The sequence below is a fragment of the Dendrobates tinctorius genome, unplaced genomic scaffold, assembly GCF_039654945.1.
Source record: "Dendrobates tinctorius isolate UK_male_01 unplaced genomic scaffold, ASM3965494v1 ptg000035l, whole genome shotgun sequence".
In the NCBI taxonomy this organism is placed as follows: domain Eukaryota; kingdom Metazoa; phylum Chordata; class Amphibia; order Anura; family Dendrobatidae; genus Dendrobates; species Dendrobates tinctorius.
The window spans coordinates 55,140,711-55,157,802 of record NW_027361703.1 but is presented as its reverse complement, the minus strand read 5'-3'; the positions used below and the strand labels follow the sequence as shown (position 1 = coordinate 55,157,802).

Sequence of the window (17,092 nt, the reverse complement as noted above, 5' to 3'; positions counted from 1 at the left end):
GTGTTGTCCACTACTAGGAAAATCCCGTATTGAACTGTTTGTCCCCGATAAAATAGAAAACTTGTACTGTCCTCTCATCCTGGCGCCATGCCCGCAGTGTCGACATTTACTCTCCCTGGGGCTCTCATGCAGTGCTGTGACACGAGACCCCAGCGCCCATTCAGTTCTTGTGTCACTGATTCCACCTACGTACGGATTGAATGTGAAGAGGAAGTCCAGGCTGCAGCTGATCTGACTTCTTTTTCATGTTCAATCCGTATGTAGGTGGGGATAGTGACACAAGAACTGACTGACATCACGAAACAATCACTGACCTCAGGGAGACCAGTCAAAGAAAACACTGAGGCAGCCGGCAAAGGCGCTCAATCAGTGAAATCCTAGGTGCATTGCTCCCTGGGAAATACGAATATGCAAATAGAGTCCGTGGATTTAAGAGTCCTCATTTAAGAGTCTCAAACACGGGACTAGCCAGATCTTCCTCCAGAGAAGGACCCAGCCAAGGAGTGGCTCCTTTCGGAAACCACCATTTCCACCATATTAAGTGGCCCTTTAAGTCAATATCCAGCTCTTTACGAGTTTACAGATATGACAAGGGAAATACCAAGGCCAGGTATCCATCCACAGACAGCTGTTTCGGGGTGTTGCCCCTCATCAGTATGGAGTAGGATTCTGGCTAGGTGGGAGCAATGCCTAGTAGACCAACATCACGAAACAATCACTGACCTCAGGGAGACCAGTCAAAGAAAACACTGCGGCAGCCGGCAAAGCGGTCGGTCAGTGAAATCCTAGGTGCATTGCTCCCTGGGAAATACGAATATGCAAATAGAGTCCGTGGAGCCTCATTTAAGAGTCTCAAACACGGGACTAGCCAGATCTTCCTCCAGAGAAGGACCCAGCCAAGGAGTGGCTCCTTTCGGAAACCACCATTACCACCACAAGAACTGACTGGGCGCTGGGGTCACGGCTAGAAATATTGATAGATCTGGAACGTTTTGGGCTATCTAGTCTTAGGTTATGTTGCTTATAAATAAGACTGGATGAAACAGTATGAGAACTCCACTAGAATGTGTATGGAATTGATCTTTCTTTTTTCCTTTTTAATGTTATTGTCACTTGTTTGCATTTTCCTATGGAACCGGTGTTGTACTGACCTGTCATTTCAACTAGAAAACTAATGCAAATCGGTCTGAGTGGTTCATTACAGTATCTTTCAAATATGAAATACCCCAGCAAGTCAGAGGACACTTTCAAATATGTAATACAGAAAGAAAGTGTTATCTCGTTTTCACACACCACGGAAAACTAGACATAAAAACATAAATATAGTTTTATGAATAATGCATAGGAATATGCAGTTTATTTTGAAATTGTTGTGACTTAGCATATTTAGCTCAATATTACATTTGAAGGTGAGAAATCATTTTAGATGCCTATGATAATTCTTCAAGTGGAAAAAATAAGTTAAGTGATAAAGCTTGAGCGTTGTCTTGGCTGCGGCTGAACTGCACTGTCAGTTTATGTAGAACATAGTCTGAGTCTGCACTGTAGGGGGCTTCAATTCATTGATCAGTTCCTCTTTTATTCTATTTGGTATGTTCAGAATATGTTTACAAGAAAACAGTTACATTCCCTCCTTCTGTGCACTGTCTGCATATGCACTGCAGCACATGCTGCTCAGTGGTTACCAGAAAATGTAGAAAAAAGGCAATTACTTAACAGTGCTAATTCATTGTTATGTATAGCACAAGCAATCAGACGATAACAGCTTCAAGTCCCTAAAAAAGACTATTAAAGGGAACTTGTCAGCAGGATTGTGCATAGTAACCTACACACAGGGTCAGGTCAGTGCAGTTATACTGATTAAATTGATACCTTGGTTGATAAAATCCATCTTGTGATTGTTCTTTAATCTTTATTTTCAGTTTTGTGCTAATGAGATTCTTGTGCCCTGAGGCGGGACTGGTGTATGTGGTGCTCTGATTAGATAAAATGCAGACTGCTGACAGGTAACTGATCCCTCACTGACCTGCCCCCTAGTTTACATAATTAATATATTTATATACTTAAAAAAAAAATTTCTCCTCCATCTTGGAGGAGGATTTTTTTATTTTCTTCTCCAGTAAGATGTTGCGTCGGCGCATGCGCAGTAGCAGCTATCGGATCACAGCTATAGACACCGATAGCTACTGGGCAGGCTCGGCGGGCACCATTTTCAAATTGATTTTTTTCCCCCTTGCTGAATGACCTGAATAAAAGGGATTACTGGCACACAAAATGTGATTTTGCTGCAGAGCAGGTGCCACGGCTGGCATCTGCCTGTAGAAGCTTTTTTTTTTTTTTTTTTAAATATTGTGAGGTAGTCAGGGGGGTATCATATGCGAGGTTCGGTATGTTTTCCCCAGAATACGGACTGAGTCCTATTAGACCCGCTGAAGTGCCCTGTATTTAAAGCGGGACGCCTGTGAGTCACAAGGCAAAGTAAAAATAAGTGTGGACATGGTCAAGTTATTTGGCCAAGGCAATGTTCAGGAAAACCCGGTAAGGGCTTTTATTTTTGAAGTGGACTACAAGATGGTAATGGGGCAGTCTGCTTCCTCCAAGCCAGATCTTACAAGTGGCCCATGGCCACAGATTTCTGTTAGAAACCCTGCAATAGAGGGTTTGCGTGTGTCGGTGTTTATTTGCAAGTAGCAGAGCAGGTGGCTCTGCCACATCCAGCCTATATGAGGTAACACAGAGCCAAGAGCGGCAAATGCCTGGCATCCTGCAGTGTGATATGGTGGTGCAGTCGCCCTCGGCAACCGGTCTCGTGTACAAACTGTTGTGACGCCCAGGCTGCCATCCAGAGGATACCGTCTGCTGTGCACTGTGTGAGTTGTTTGGCCTTTAAACATGTTTGCTGTGAACTCTCCTTTGGTTTCTGCTTGTCTGTCACACTGCACCAACCCCGCTGCGTTACATATGGTTTGAGAATTTGGGCACTACAGTATATACAGATTTTCATTATGCAAACTAAGGGGCAGGTCAGTGAGGGATCAGTGACATGTCAGCAGTCTGCATTATGAATAGCTAATCAGAGCACCACATACCCTAACCACACCTTAGGGCACGAGAATCTCATTACCACAAAGTAAAGATTAACCCCTTTCTGCCATATGACGTACTATCCCGTCCATGTGCCCTAGGACTTAATACCCAGAGACGGGATAGTACTTCATAGCGATCAGAGGCGCTCACGTGGTGAGCGCTGCTGATCGCGGCCGGGTGTCAGCTGATTATCACAGCTGACATCCGGCACTATGTGTCAGGGGCGGTCACGGACCGCCCCGGACACGTTAAACTCTGGCACACTGCGATCAAACACGATCGCATTGTACTGGGGGTTTAGGGAAGCATTCGGGAGGGAGGGGGCTCCCTCCGTGCTTCCCTAAGACCCCCGCAGCAGCACTATGTGCAGCGCTGCCGCGGGGGCCTCCTTCCCTGCAAGTCCCCTGATCCAAAATGGCGGCGGGGGCCTGCAGGGAGCCCGGCATCCTCATGCCTGCAAAGCGCAGGCACGGGGAAGCCTTTTGCACTGCCTGTGACAGATCGCTGATCTGTCACAGCAATCTGTGACAGTTATGTCCCCCCTGGGACATTGTAATAAAGTTAAAAAACAAATAAAAAAAGTGTAAAAATAATTTATAAAAAATCGCTAAATAAATTAAAAAAAAAAAAAAATTCCCTAATAAATTTTTTGAAAATAAAAAAACAAACAAAAGTACACATATTTGGTATCGCCGCGTCCATAACGACCTGCCCTATAAAACTCCCATTAGTTGACCCCCTTAGCGAACCCCTTAAAAAATAAAAAGCAAATAAAAAAATAATGCTTTATTATCATACCGCCGAACAAAAAATGCAATAACGCGCGATCAAAAGAGGGATATAAATAACCATGGTACCGCTGAAAACGTCATCTTGTCCCACAAAAAAAGAGCCACCACACAGCTTCATCAGCGAAAAAATAAAAAAGGTATAGCTCGCAGAATAAAGCGATGCAAAAATAATTATTTTTTATATAAAATAGTTTTCATTGCATAAAAGCGCCAAAACATAAAAAAAAGACATAAATGAGGTACCGCTGTAACCGTACTGACCCGAAGAATAAAACCGCCTTATCAATTTTACCGCACGTGGAACGGTGTAAACGCACCCCCCAAAAGAAATTCTTGAAATGCTGGTTTTTGTTCAGTCTACGTCCAAAAAATTGGAATAAAAAGCGATCAAAAAATGTCACGTGCCCGAAAATGGTAACAATAAAAACGTCAACTCGTCCCGCAAAAAATAAGACCTCACATGACTCGGTGGGTCAAAATATGGAAAAATTATAGCTCTCAAAATGTGGTGATGCAAAAACTATTTTTACAATAAAAAGCGTCTTTTAGCGTATGACAGCTGCCAAACATAAAAACCCACCATAAATAGTAAATCAAACCCCCCTTTATCACCCCCTTAGTTAGGGAAAAATAATAAAATTAAAAAAATTTATTTCCATTTTCCCATTAGGGTTAGGGCTGAGATTAGGGTTAGGGGTGTGTTGGGGTTAGGGTTGGAGTTAGAATTGGGGGGTTCCCACTGTTTGGGCACATCAGGTGCTCTCCAAACGCAATATGGCGTCTGATCTCAATTCCAGCCAATTCTGCGTTGAAAAAGTCAAATGGTGCTCCTTCCCTTCCAAGCTCTGTGTTTTACCCCCACATATGGGGTATCAGCCTACTCAGGACAAATTGGACAAATACTTTTGGGGTCCTATTTCTCCTGTTACCCTTGGGAAATAAAAAAAATTGGGGACTAAAAGATCATTGTTTGTGGAAAAAATATTTTTTTTTTATTTTCACGGCTGGGCGTTATAAACTTCTGTGAAGCACTTGGGGGTTCAAAGTGCTCACCACACATCTAGATAAGTTCGGGTTTAACTTCCAAAATGGGGTCACTTGTGTGGGGGGGTTTCCATTGTTTAGGTACATCAGGGGCTCTCCAAAGGCAACATGACACCCGCAGACCATTCCATCAAAGTCTGCATTCCAAAACGTCATTACTTCCCTTCCGAGCCCCGACGTGTGCCCATACAGTAGTTTTCTCCCACATATGGGGTATCAGTGTACTCAGGACAAATTGGATAACAACTTTTGGGGTCCAAATTCTCCTGTTACCCTTGGTAAAAATAAAAAAAATTTGAACCTGAAGTATTTTTTTTGTGAAGCAAAGTTAAATGTTTATTTTTTTTAAACATTCAAAAAATTCCTGTGAAGCACCTGAAGGGTTAATAAACTTCTTGAATGTGGTTTTGAGCACCTTGTGGGGTGCAGTTTTTAGAATGGTGTCAGTTTTGGGTATTTTCTATAATATATTGACCCCTCAAAATGTCTTCAAATGTGATGTGGTCCGTAAAAATAAATTGGTGTTGCAAAAATGAGAAATTGCTGGTCAACTTTTAACCCTTATAACTTCCTAAGAAAAAAAATTTTTGGTTCACAAATTGTGCTGATGTAAACATATGTGAAATGTTATTTAAGTTTTTTGTGTGCCATAACTCTGTGATTTAAGGGCATAAAAATTCAAAGTTGGAAAATTGCGAAATTTTCAACATTTTCGCCAAATTTCCGTCTTTTTCTCAAATAAACGCAAGTTATTTGAATGAAATTTTACCACTATCATGAAGTACAATATGTCACGAGAAAACAATATCTGAATCACTGGGATCCATGGAAGCGTTTCAGAGTTATTACCTCCTAAAGGGACAATGGTCAGAATTGTAAAAATTGGCCCGGTCATGAACGTGCAAACCACCCTTGGAGGTTAAGGGTTTAAAGAACAATCACAAGACAAATGTAATCTACCAAGGTATCATTTTATTTAGTATAACTGTGCTGACCTGACACTGTGTGTAGGTTACTAAGCACAATCCTTCTGACAGGTTCCCTTTGAGTGCTTTAAAAAGTGTGAAAAAAAAGTTTTTAAAAATATGAAAAAAAAAAAAATTAAGTCAATTGACCCCCTGTTGCTCCATTAAAAATAAAGCAATAAAAAGCAACAAAAAACACATTTGGCATTGCTGCATTTGTAAAAGTATGATCTAGCAAAATATAATATAAATGAATACAATGGGTAAGCTGTGTAATGAAAAAACCCTAAACGCCATTACAACATTACAATAAAATGAGAGAAGAGGTAATCAAAACCTTTTATTTACCTCAAAATGATATGCGTAAAAACGTCAGCTCAGGGTGCAAAAAATAAGCCCTCAAGCCCTATATCTCAAAAATTGAATATGACGGGTCTCTGAAAATAACAACAAAATATTTTTTTTTCGTGCAAATCACAGAATTTTTTTCATCATTTAAATAAAGAAAAACAAAATACATGTTTGGTATCTGTTCACTTGTACTGGCCTGAAATCATATTGTCAGGTCAGTTTTACTATATAGTAAACATGGTATATAAAACCCAAAACAATTGCGGAATTGAACTTTTTTGAAATTTCACCGCACTTGGAATTTTGTTCCCTGCTTTCCAGTGCATCACCCGATAACACTAATGTTGTCCATTAAAAGCATAACCCATCCTGCAAAAATCAAGCCCTCATGCAGTTATGCGGATGGAAAAATAAAAAGTTATGGTTCTTGGAAGAATGGGATGAAAAAATGAAACCGGATAATCACCCCGGGGGGGAGAAGGGATGAAGAAGAGTTGTCCAGTTTGGAAACCTATGTTAAAAATAAAATACTATAGTGACATTTCAAGTGAATGGATAGGGTTGATCTGTATGAGGGCATTATCAATGTAAATGAGCACTCAACAACAGCTTCCCCAAATATTACAAGTAAGGCATAGACCCTAATTGCAGCGAACAGTCAAAACAGTCAATTACTGGTCTGTTTGCTGCCGTTTAGAGAAAAATCCTCTCTTATCTGCTGCAGATCTACCATATTTCTTTGTGTCTCAAAAATGGATATGAAAAGAGGGGCGGACATATCATTTGTGCAGATGTAAGGGGGACCACTTTCATCTTCGAATCATCAGGTCCTGCACAGAGGCCCTCTTCCACCTGTGTCTGCCACTGTATGAAAGAATACCCAAAAAGAAAACCACAGACAACAGCTATTTTTAAGGCTGGTCTGTTGTTTTTTCTTTTATGGGTTTTTTTTATTAGCAATTCAACAACATTTGCAACAACATTCTTTTAGGCCTGTTTCACACATCAGTTTTTTCCGTCAGTTAAAATCCGCTAAAATGGCGGACAACGGATCCGTTCCTGTACTGACCACAACGTTTGGCACCGGACCGTTGTTTTATCGGATCCGGCGAAGGAAGAATTTTAAAGGAACCGCTGCCCGAGAGAGAGAGAATTTTTTTCAGGCGCCAGAACTGAGTTTAGGGTTAAACTTCCAACACAGGCATTTCTCCCGGGCATGCGCAATAGAATATGCGGATCCGGCCGGGTCAAAAACGTTCCATTGTCCGTCCTGTCCGCCCAGTGGACGGCAAAATCTTGGCCGATCCGTAAAAAAACGGATCGAACGGATGACCATCCGCCGTTAATACAAGTCAATGGGGGAAAAAACGGGTTCCGCCAAGAAAAATGGCGGATTCGTTTTTTTTGCAAAACGGCGGATTTTGACTGATGGGGAAAAACGGATGTGTGAAACAGGCCTTAGTGATAAAATGTGAGCTTTGTATTAATGTCTTCTGATTATAACCATACAGTCATGGCCAAAAGTTTTGAGAATGACACAAATATTAATTTTTACAAAGTCTACTGCTTCATTTTTTCTAATGGCAATTTGCATATACTCCAGAATGTTATAAAGCGTGATCAGCTTAACAGCAATTACTTGCAAAGTCAATATTTGCCTAGAAAATTAACTTTATCCCCCAAAACACATTTCAAAATCATTGCAGCCCTGCCTTAAAAGGACCAGCTAACATCGTTTCAGTGATTGCTTCATTAACACAGGTGTGGGTGTTGATGAGGACAGGGCTGGAGATCAATCTGTCATGATTAAGTAAGAATGACACCACTGGACACTTTAAAAGGAGGCTGGTGCTTGGCATCATTGTTTCTCTTCTGTTACCCATGGTTATCTCTAAAGAAACATGTGCAGTCATCATTGCACTGCACAAAAATGGCCTAACAGGGAAGAGTATCGCAGCTAGAAAGATTACACCTCAGTCAACAATCTATCGCATCATCAAGAACTTCAAGGAGAGAGGTTCCCTTGTTGCCAAAAAGGCTCCAGGGCGCCCAAGAAAGACCAGCAAGCGCCAGGACCGTCTCTTAAAAGTGTTTCAGCTGCAGGATCGGGCTACCAGCAGTGCAGAGCTTGCTCAGGAATGGCAGCAGGCAGGTGTGGGTGCATCTGCATGCGCTGTGAGGCGGAGACTCTTGGAGCAATTCCTGGTCTCAAGGAGGGCAGCAAAGAAGCCACTTCTCTCCAGGAAAAACATCATGGACAGACTGATATTCTGCAAGAGGTACAGGGAGTGGACTGCTGAGGACTGGGGTAAAGTAATTTTCTCTGATGAATCCCCTTTTCGATTGTTTGGGACATCTGGAAAACGGCTTATTCGGAGAAGACCAGGTGAGCGCTACCACCAGTCTTGTCTCATGCCAACTGTCAAGCATCCTGAAACCATTCATGTGTGGGGTTGCTTCTCAGCCAAGGGAATGGGCTCTCTCTCAGTCTTGCCTAAAATACAGCCATGAATAAAGAATGGTACCAGAATGTCCTCCAAGAGCAACTTCTCCCAACCGTCCAAGAGCAGTTCGGCGATCAACAATGCCTTTTTCAACATGATGGAGCACCTTGCCATAAAGCAAAGGTGATAACTAAATTGCTCAGGGAACAAAACATAGAGATTTTGGGACCATGGACTGGAAACTCCCCAGATCTAAATCCCATTGAGAACTTGTGGTCAATCATCAAGAGACGGGTGGACAAACAAAAACCTTCAAATTCAGACAAAATAAAAGCATTGATTTTGCAAGAATGGACTGCTATCAGTCAGGATTTGATCCAGAAGTTGATTGAGAGCATGCCAGGGAGAATTGCAGAGGTCCTGAAGAAGAAGGGTCAACACTGCAAATATTGACTTGCTGCATTAACTCATTCTAACTGTCAATATAACCTTTTGCTACTCATAATATGATTGCAATTATATTTGTGTATGTGATAAAAACATCTGACAAACGCACATAAAAACCAGAGGGCAGCAGATCATGTGAAAATATAATATTTGTGTCATTCTCAAAACTTTTGGCCATGACTGTACTTCTCTAAATCTGAGTAATCTAAGTTGATTTTTTTTTTATTTTGCAGATCTTTGAAAGGATTTTGTTTATATGGGCAATTCGACATCCAGCCAGTGGATACGTTCAAGGGATAAATGACCTTGTCACACCCTTTTTTGTGGTATTTATTGGGGATTATGTTGGTAAGTTACTGCAAAAACATGTTGCATTTGTAAAAGTTCTATATTCTTTGCAGCTAAATAGGAAAGGGTTCTCTACAGTTAGCGCAGTCAGTCTGTAGGATGCCCTACCATCAGAAATAGGAATGGCAGGTGCTGTAATGAAAGATAATTCAGTGACAAAGAATTTATAATTGGTGGAGAAAAGTTGAACCGTACCTAGGTATTTTTTTAACCTATCCAGGTACATAGATGAATGGGTGGCACTCTGTATCAGGTAAAAACTTTCCTTTGTTCAAGCAAAGTATGACATGCATGCAGGGGAAGCGGGTCACTGTGTGGACGACGGCTGTTGCGCATACAGCCTACGCTACAACGGGAAACCTAGGCTGTATGTGAAACGGCCGTCGTGCACATGGTGACCCGCATCCATGTCATAACTTTGAATAAAGGAGAGTTTTTACCAGATTCGTAGTGCCGCCCGTTTAGCTCTGTACCTGGATTTTCTGAAGTCTTCACAGTCTGTTGTGTTGCACTTGTTATCTGGAAAGTCACTTAGCTGTGTGAAGTTTCCGAGCTCTACAGACAGGTATGGTGGTTTTGTGTGCTGCTGGTTGTTTTGAATTGTACACTTTTTTAATCCCATATAATCATATTTCACATGGGCATTTGTATATTAATCAAGCATCATTATCTTATTACAGCAAGCATAGATTAAATGATTTTGGCAATAATATTTGATAATAAACAAGTAGTTGACTGACTAATTGCAACATTTTTCTCATATGTGTTTATTTCACCAACCAATAAGTGACCTCATTATTTTCAGTACTTACTCGTATGTATGTGTATATAGAAAGTGCCATTTCATGCACAAACTGGTGCGCATTTGAAATATTTTTTAAATACTCCTTTATATTTGTCAAATCATGTCCATGATGGCAGACAATGACAAGACATTCTATAGCACAAATATATTACAATATTGTATTCCCACACAGATGGTCCTTTCAGCTCATATACATTTGAGCACTGCCATAGTTAAGAGTTACAACGTACTCCATCCCACAAGGAGACGCTTTCCTTTCTCGAGCTTGTCTTTCCTAGTTTTGTGGGTTTAAAACAAATTTTGGTACAATTTTTTTTTACCCACTTACCTGTGTGTAAATGTAAAATTTGAGGCTAACACAAAATCTTGGTGGTAAAAATACAATTATTTTTTCTTCACTGTCCAATGGTATAAAATTCTGTGACCCACCTGTGGTGTCAAATATGGTTATTGCACCCTTAGATGAATTCATTGAGAGGTTTGGTTTGTAAAATGGGGTCACTTATGGGGGTTTTGGGGGTTTTGGGCTGGCAATTCAGGGGCTCTTCCCTTGTGACATGGAACCCTCAAACCAATCCTGCTAAATCTGAACTTCAATATGTCGCTCCTTCCCTTCTGGGCTTTGCATTGTTCCTCCAAAAGTAGTTTTCCAGGACGTCCACCTGACAGCACCATGGAGGACGTCCTCCTCCTCCTTACAGGGACAGGAAAGCACGTTAAAAGGTCCCATCCCACCCCATTTCCCTCAGTGTTTTTCCTGTCCCTGCATGGAGGGACACGCGAGAGGAGCTGCAGAAACTTACCGGAGGGCCCAGGGGGATCGGGCGGCCAGTCCAAACCTTCCCCCTGTCAAGACGCCCTGGCCGAAACTTCCCGGTGGGGAGTCCCTCTGTCCCAAAGACCAGGAGCAGGACGATACTGGCGGTACTGAGGAAGATCCGCGAGCAGCGGGCAAAGGTGATAATGGTCGTTCCATACTGGCCAAGGAGAAGCTGGTTTCCCCTACTAGGAGCCATGGCAGTGGAAAACCCAGTCGAGCTACCTCTGAAGAAAGACGTCATCCACCAGGGCCCGATCCGCCATCGAATCCAGCAAGAATCCCCCTCTCGGCTTGGATCCTGAAAGGGACATCCTGAAGGCAAAAGGCTTGTCAGATCAGGTTATATCTACCCTACAGGCCAGTAGGAAACCTGTGACATCCGTAATCTACTGGAAAATATGGAAGAGATTCTGTCTGGTGGCAGGTCCGATCTTGCGGCGGGTATCCCCGACCTCCCTAGTATCCTAAACTTTCTACAGTCAGGGTTTAATAAAGGCCTTAAGCCTAGCACTTTAAAGGTCCAGATTTCGGCCTTGAGCTCCTTCTTTGATTACCCTTTAGCTTCTCATCCTTGGGTAGTAAGATTCATAAGGGCCACGCAACATCTTCGCCCCACAATTAGGCAGCTCACCCCGCCTTGGGACCTTGTCCTGGTACTCAGATTCCTATGTAGAGATCCCTACGTCCCCAGGGAAGAGATGACTATCTCAACTCTCACTCGCACAACGGCCTTCCTTGTAGCCATTACCACGGCCAAGAGAATAGGGGAAATCCAGGCCCTGTCCAACAGAGACCCATATCTCCAGATCAGAGAAGATCGTATAATCTTGAGATTAGATCCGGCATTTATTCCAAAAGTAGCCTCTGGCCAAATTATAAATCAGGGGATAGTGTTACCATCCTTCTGTGACAATCCCTGTAATGAAAAAGAACAGCGTCTTCACTCACTGGATGTGAGGCGCGCGGTTATAGACTATTTAGAGGCCACCAACAGTTGGCGAATTGACCCAAACCTGTTTGTCCTTTTTTGCGGTAAAAATAAGGGGAAAAAAGCCTCTAAGGTATCCATCGCAAGATGGATTACTTCAGTAATCTCAGATGCCTACCAAGCCAAAAGGCGCCAACCCGCCAGATACTTAAAAGGCCCACTCTACAAGGGCAGTATCGGCCTCGTGGGCCGAACGGGCGGGCGCCTCGGTTGATCAAATCTGAAGAGCAGCAACCTGGGCCAGATTTAATACATTCTGCAAGCACTACAAGCTTGATGTGCTATCTGGTCAACAGACCACATTTGGGAGAGAGGTTCTCCAGGCGGTAATCCCACCCTGAGCAGGTGCTTTGGTACTCTCCATGGTGCTGTAAGGTAGACGTCCTGGAAAATAGGTATTAGACCTACCGGTAATGATGTTTCCAGGAGTCAATCCTGAAAGCACGGGTAGTTCCCTCCCTGTTTGTTATGTCATATGCTGTAATTTGATTGTATCATTAAAGTGTTACTTGCATTATCCACGCTGTGGTACTTGTTAAATCACTGAGGGAAATGGGGTGGGGCGGGACCTTTTAACCTCTCGTGTGCTTTCCTGTCCCTGTAAGGATGAGGAGGACATCCCCCATGGTGCTGTCAGGATGGATTCCTGGAAACATCATTACCAGTAGGTCTAATACCTATTTTCAACCACATATGGGGTATCTGTGTAATCAAGAGAAATTGAGGGAGGGGGAGGTTCAAGGTGTTCATCACACATCTAGATAAGTTCCGTCTAGTTTCCAAAATGATGTCACTTGTGGGGGCTCTAAAAACATGTCATTGCATCTGCTAATAATCTAAGCAAATTTTACATTCAAAAAGTCAAATGACGTTCCTTCCAGGCCCTGCTGTGTGCCCAAACAGTGGTTTTCCCCATATATAGGGTATTGGCATGCTCAGGAGAAATTACACAACAAATCTTGGCATCCATTTTCTCCTATTACGCTTGTGAAACTAAAAAAAAAAAAATTGGTCTAAAGGAAAATTGTGAAAAAGTTTGTTTTCTTTTCACATTCCATTAATTCCCGTGAAGCACCTGAAGGGTTAATAAACTTCTTGAATGTGGTCAGTTTTTAGAATGTTGTCACTTTTGGGTATTTTCTGACTTATCGACCTCTCAAAGGTGCTTCAAATGTGATGCGGTCCCTAAAAAAAAAAATGGTATCCGATACACTTTATTGATCCCAAGGGAAATTGTGGTATCACAGCACCATTACAACAGCATTACATAGAGTAATTACTAAACAGATCTTGCACATGACTAACCACAATACCTAACAAACAAGGTACACAAATCTCTGATCATTTCCCTTAGTGCGCCAACCCTAGGTCGTAGCCATCTTTCACCCCTAAGTGAAGTGGAATGAAAGGTGGGCACCACACTTAATATAGGACTATAAATTAACCGGGTGCTACTATGCGTCTAAATACTATGGAAAAGGAGACAAGGATATAAACGCAAGAAACAGTGCACACACAGCTGAAATATGTGTATAAAAAGGCTTTATTAGACACCAATGCCTGACAGACAGAAGATACAAGTTAAAAACACCATAAAAATCACAAAAGGCATGGACAATTCAAACCTGACAAGGTAGATTGGTAGAGCAATATTTAATCAGGGTATAGTAAAGGATAAAGAATCAGTAAGTAACTGACACAAATCATGGCTGAGGTAGCATGAATGTTTAGTTTTATATGCAGGACTTATAATCATGTAGATCCAAGCTATATCATGGTGAAGCTAATAACAGCATTCACATTCCCCTTATAAATCTCAAAAAAAAAAAAAAGATTTTATTTTTTTCTCCTGGAGGATCTCTCCAATATAAAAAATTATAAGCCCAGAAAATAGCGCCCTCAGCAACGATTCTGTCTTCAATGGCATATGCATGCATCATAGATTTACAAATAAACACACCATAAACAAAAGTGAATAGATGCTAAAAAATGAAAAAACACATGGCTCGTAGCTAGGGCAGCTTATGAAAAATAATTTGTATATACTGGCAGTATTTTATGGATACATCTGTACCACAGAAATCTAAAATCAATAGTTTATAAATAACATTATCTGGAACTAAGTCCAGCTCAATATGTCCATAGATTCCCTCAGCAATGGCCCTGTGTTAATTGACAAACATATGCAGTAGCAGCTATTATTATTATTATAATTATTTTTATTATGCATTTATAGAGCACCATTTATTCCATGGCGCTTTACATGTGAAAAGGGGAATTATAGACAAGTATAATAAACATGTGTAAGACAAGGGACACACAAGTATATAAGGAGAGGGGACCCTGCCCGTGAGGGCTCACAGTCTACAGGGATGGGTGAGGATACAGTAAGAGAGGGTAGAGTAGGTTGTGCGGTGGTTCAGTAGACCAAGGATCATTGCAGGCTGTAGGCTTGTCGGAACAGGCGGGTCTTCAGGTTCTTCTTGAAGGTTTCCGTTGATGGTGAGAGTCCGATGTGTTGTAGTGAAGAGTTCCAGAGTATGGGGGAAGCACGGGAGAAGTCTTGTATGCGGAAGAGATAAGGGGAGAGTAGGGAAAGGAGATCTTGAGATAGAATCATAGAATCGTAGAGTTGGAAGGGACCTCCTGGGCCATCTGGTCCAACCCCCTGCTCAAAGCAGGATTCGCTAATTCATCCCAGTCAGATGTCTGTCCAGCCTCCGTTTGAAGACTTCCATTGAAGGAGAACTCACCACTTCTCGTGGCAGCCTGTTCCACTCATTGATCACTCTAGCTGTCAAAAAGTTTTTTCTAATATCTAATCTGTGTCTCCTCCCATTCAGTTTCATCCCATTGTTTCTAGTCTTTCCTTGTGCAAATGAGAATAAAGTTGTTCCTTCTACAATGTGACAGCCCTTTAGATATTTGTAGACAGCTATTAAGTCTCCTCTCAGTCTTCTCTTTTGCAAACTAAACATTCCCAAATCTTGCAACCTTTCCTCATAAGACAGGGTTTGCAGACCGGTCACCATTCTGGTCGCTCTTTTCTGAACTTGCTCCAGTTTGTTGATGTCTTTTTTAAAATGTGGTGCCCAAAACTGGACACAATATTCCAGATGAGGTCTGACCAAAGAGGAGTAGAGGGAAATAATGACTTCACGTGATCTAGACTGTATGCTTCTGTTAATACATCCTAGAATTGCATTTGCCTTTTTTGCTGCTGCATCACACTGTTGACTCATATTCAGTCTGTGATCTATTAGTATACCCAAGTCTTTTTCACATGTGCTGTCACTTAGCCCTATTCCTCCCATTCTATATATGCTTTTTTCATTTTTATTGCCCAGATGTAGTACTTTGCATTTCTCCCTGTTAAAAACCATTCTGTTAGTTGCTGCCCACTTCTCCAGTTTATTTAAATCTTTTTGAATCCTCTCTCTCTCTTCTCTAGTATTAGCTATCCCTCCTAGCTTTGTGTCATCAGCAAATTTAATCAGTTTACCCTCAATTCCTTCATCTAAATCGTTGATAAAGATGTTGAACAATACAGGGCCCAGGACAGAGCCCTGTGGTACCCCACTTGAGACATTCTTCCAACTGGATGTGCAGCCATTTACGACCACTCTTTGGGTCCGATCACTAAGCCAGTTATGAATCCACCTAACAGTTGCCTTGTCCATTCCATACTTAGTCATTTTTTCAATAAGGATTGTATGAGATACTTTGTCAAATGCTTTGCTGAAGTCAAGATATACTATATCTACAGCATTTCCTTGATCCACCCAAACAGTGATACTGTCATAGAAGGAAATTAAGTTAGTCTGACATGACTTATTAGTTACAAACCCATGCTGACTGTTTAATCACTTCATTCTTATCCAGGTATTGACATACATGTTGTTTAATAATTTGTTCAAAGATCTTTCCTGGTATAGAAGTCAGACTCACCGGCCTATAGTTGCCTGGGTCCACCTTCTTCCCCTTTTTGAAGATAGGAACAACATTTGCTCTTCTCCAGTCTTCTGGCACTTCTCCTGTTCTCCAAGAATTTTCAAAGATTATGGAGAGGGGTTCAAAAATTTCTTCTGCTATCTCCTTCAGTACTCTGGGGTGTAATTCATCTGGACCTGGAGACTTGAATTCATTTAGGTTAGCTAAGTGTTTCCTCACTATCTTTCTGTTTATAGATATCCTGGTTTCTTCTATTCCCTTAATAGGACAGTGAATAACAGTTGATGTTACATTTCCCTTCTGAGAGAAAACAGATGCAAAATAGGAATTTAAAAGTTCAGCCTTCTCAACATCCTGTCTTACCATTTCATCATTTTCATCCTGTAAAAATCCTATAGCATCTTTGACTTTTCTTTTACTTTTGACATATCCCCAAAATCCTTTATTATTGCTTTTGACATCTCTTGCAAGCCTCAATTCATTTTCAGCTTTAGATAATCTGATTTGTGCCCTGCAGGTTCTGCAGACTGCATTATATTCTTCTTTAGATATGCCTCCCTCTTTCCATTTTATAAACATTTTTTTCTTCCTTTTTAGCATGTGCTTAAGTTCTGTGTTCATCCATCCTGGTTTCCTTAAATGCTTCCTATTCTTCCCTCTTTTCGGAATTGTTAACAACTGTGCTTTGAGAATTTCATTTTTCAAGATTTCCCATCCCTCCTGGACATTTGTCTTTTTGGATATCCAGCCATTGGATCCCTCCAATTCTCTTTCTGTATCCCTTAAAATCTGCCTTTCTGAAATCTAACCTTGACGTCTGAGTCTTCACAGGTCTTCCGCCTCTAGTTATCCAAAATTCTAAAATAGCATGGTCGCTACCTCCTAGGGTCCCAGCCACTTTTACCTCCTCAACCATTTGCTCCCTGTTTATAAGGATTAGATCCAAGGTAGCAGTTCCCCTTGTTTTCTCCCTTACCTTTTGGAAGATAAAGTTGTCAGCAAGAGAGGATAAGAATTTCCTTGACCTGTTAGTTTTGCCTGAGAGAGATTC

General features: G+C 41.6%; 1 protein-coding gene across 3 annotated transcripts in view; it reads left to right on the top strand.

Annotated features, from left to right (window-relative positions):
• The window catches only part of TBC1D22A (TBC1 domain family member 22A), a 792,012-nt gene that overhangs the window by 236,759 nt on the left and 538,161 nt on the right, over nucleotides 1–17,092 (top strand). For all 3 annotated transcript variants that reach the window (XM_073573492.1, XM_073573494.1, XM_073573493.1), the window contains exon 8: nucleotides 9,363–9,477. In XM_073573492.1, the coding sequence (XP_073429593.1) occupies nucleotides 9,363–9,477 (115 nt within the window). The remainder of the gene's footprint in view (nucleotides 1–9,362; nucleotides 9,478–17,092) is intronic.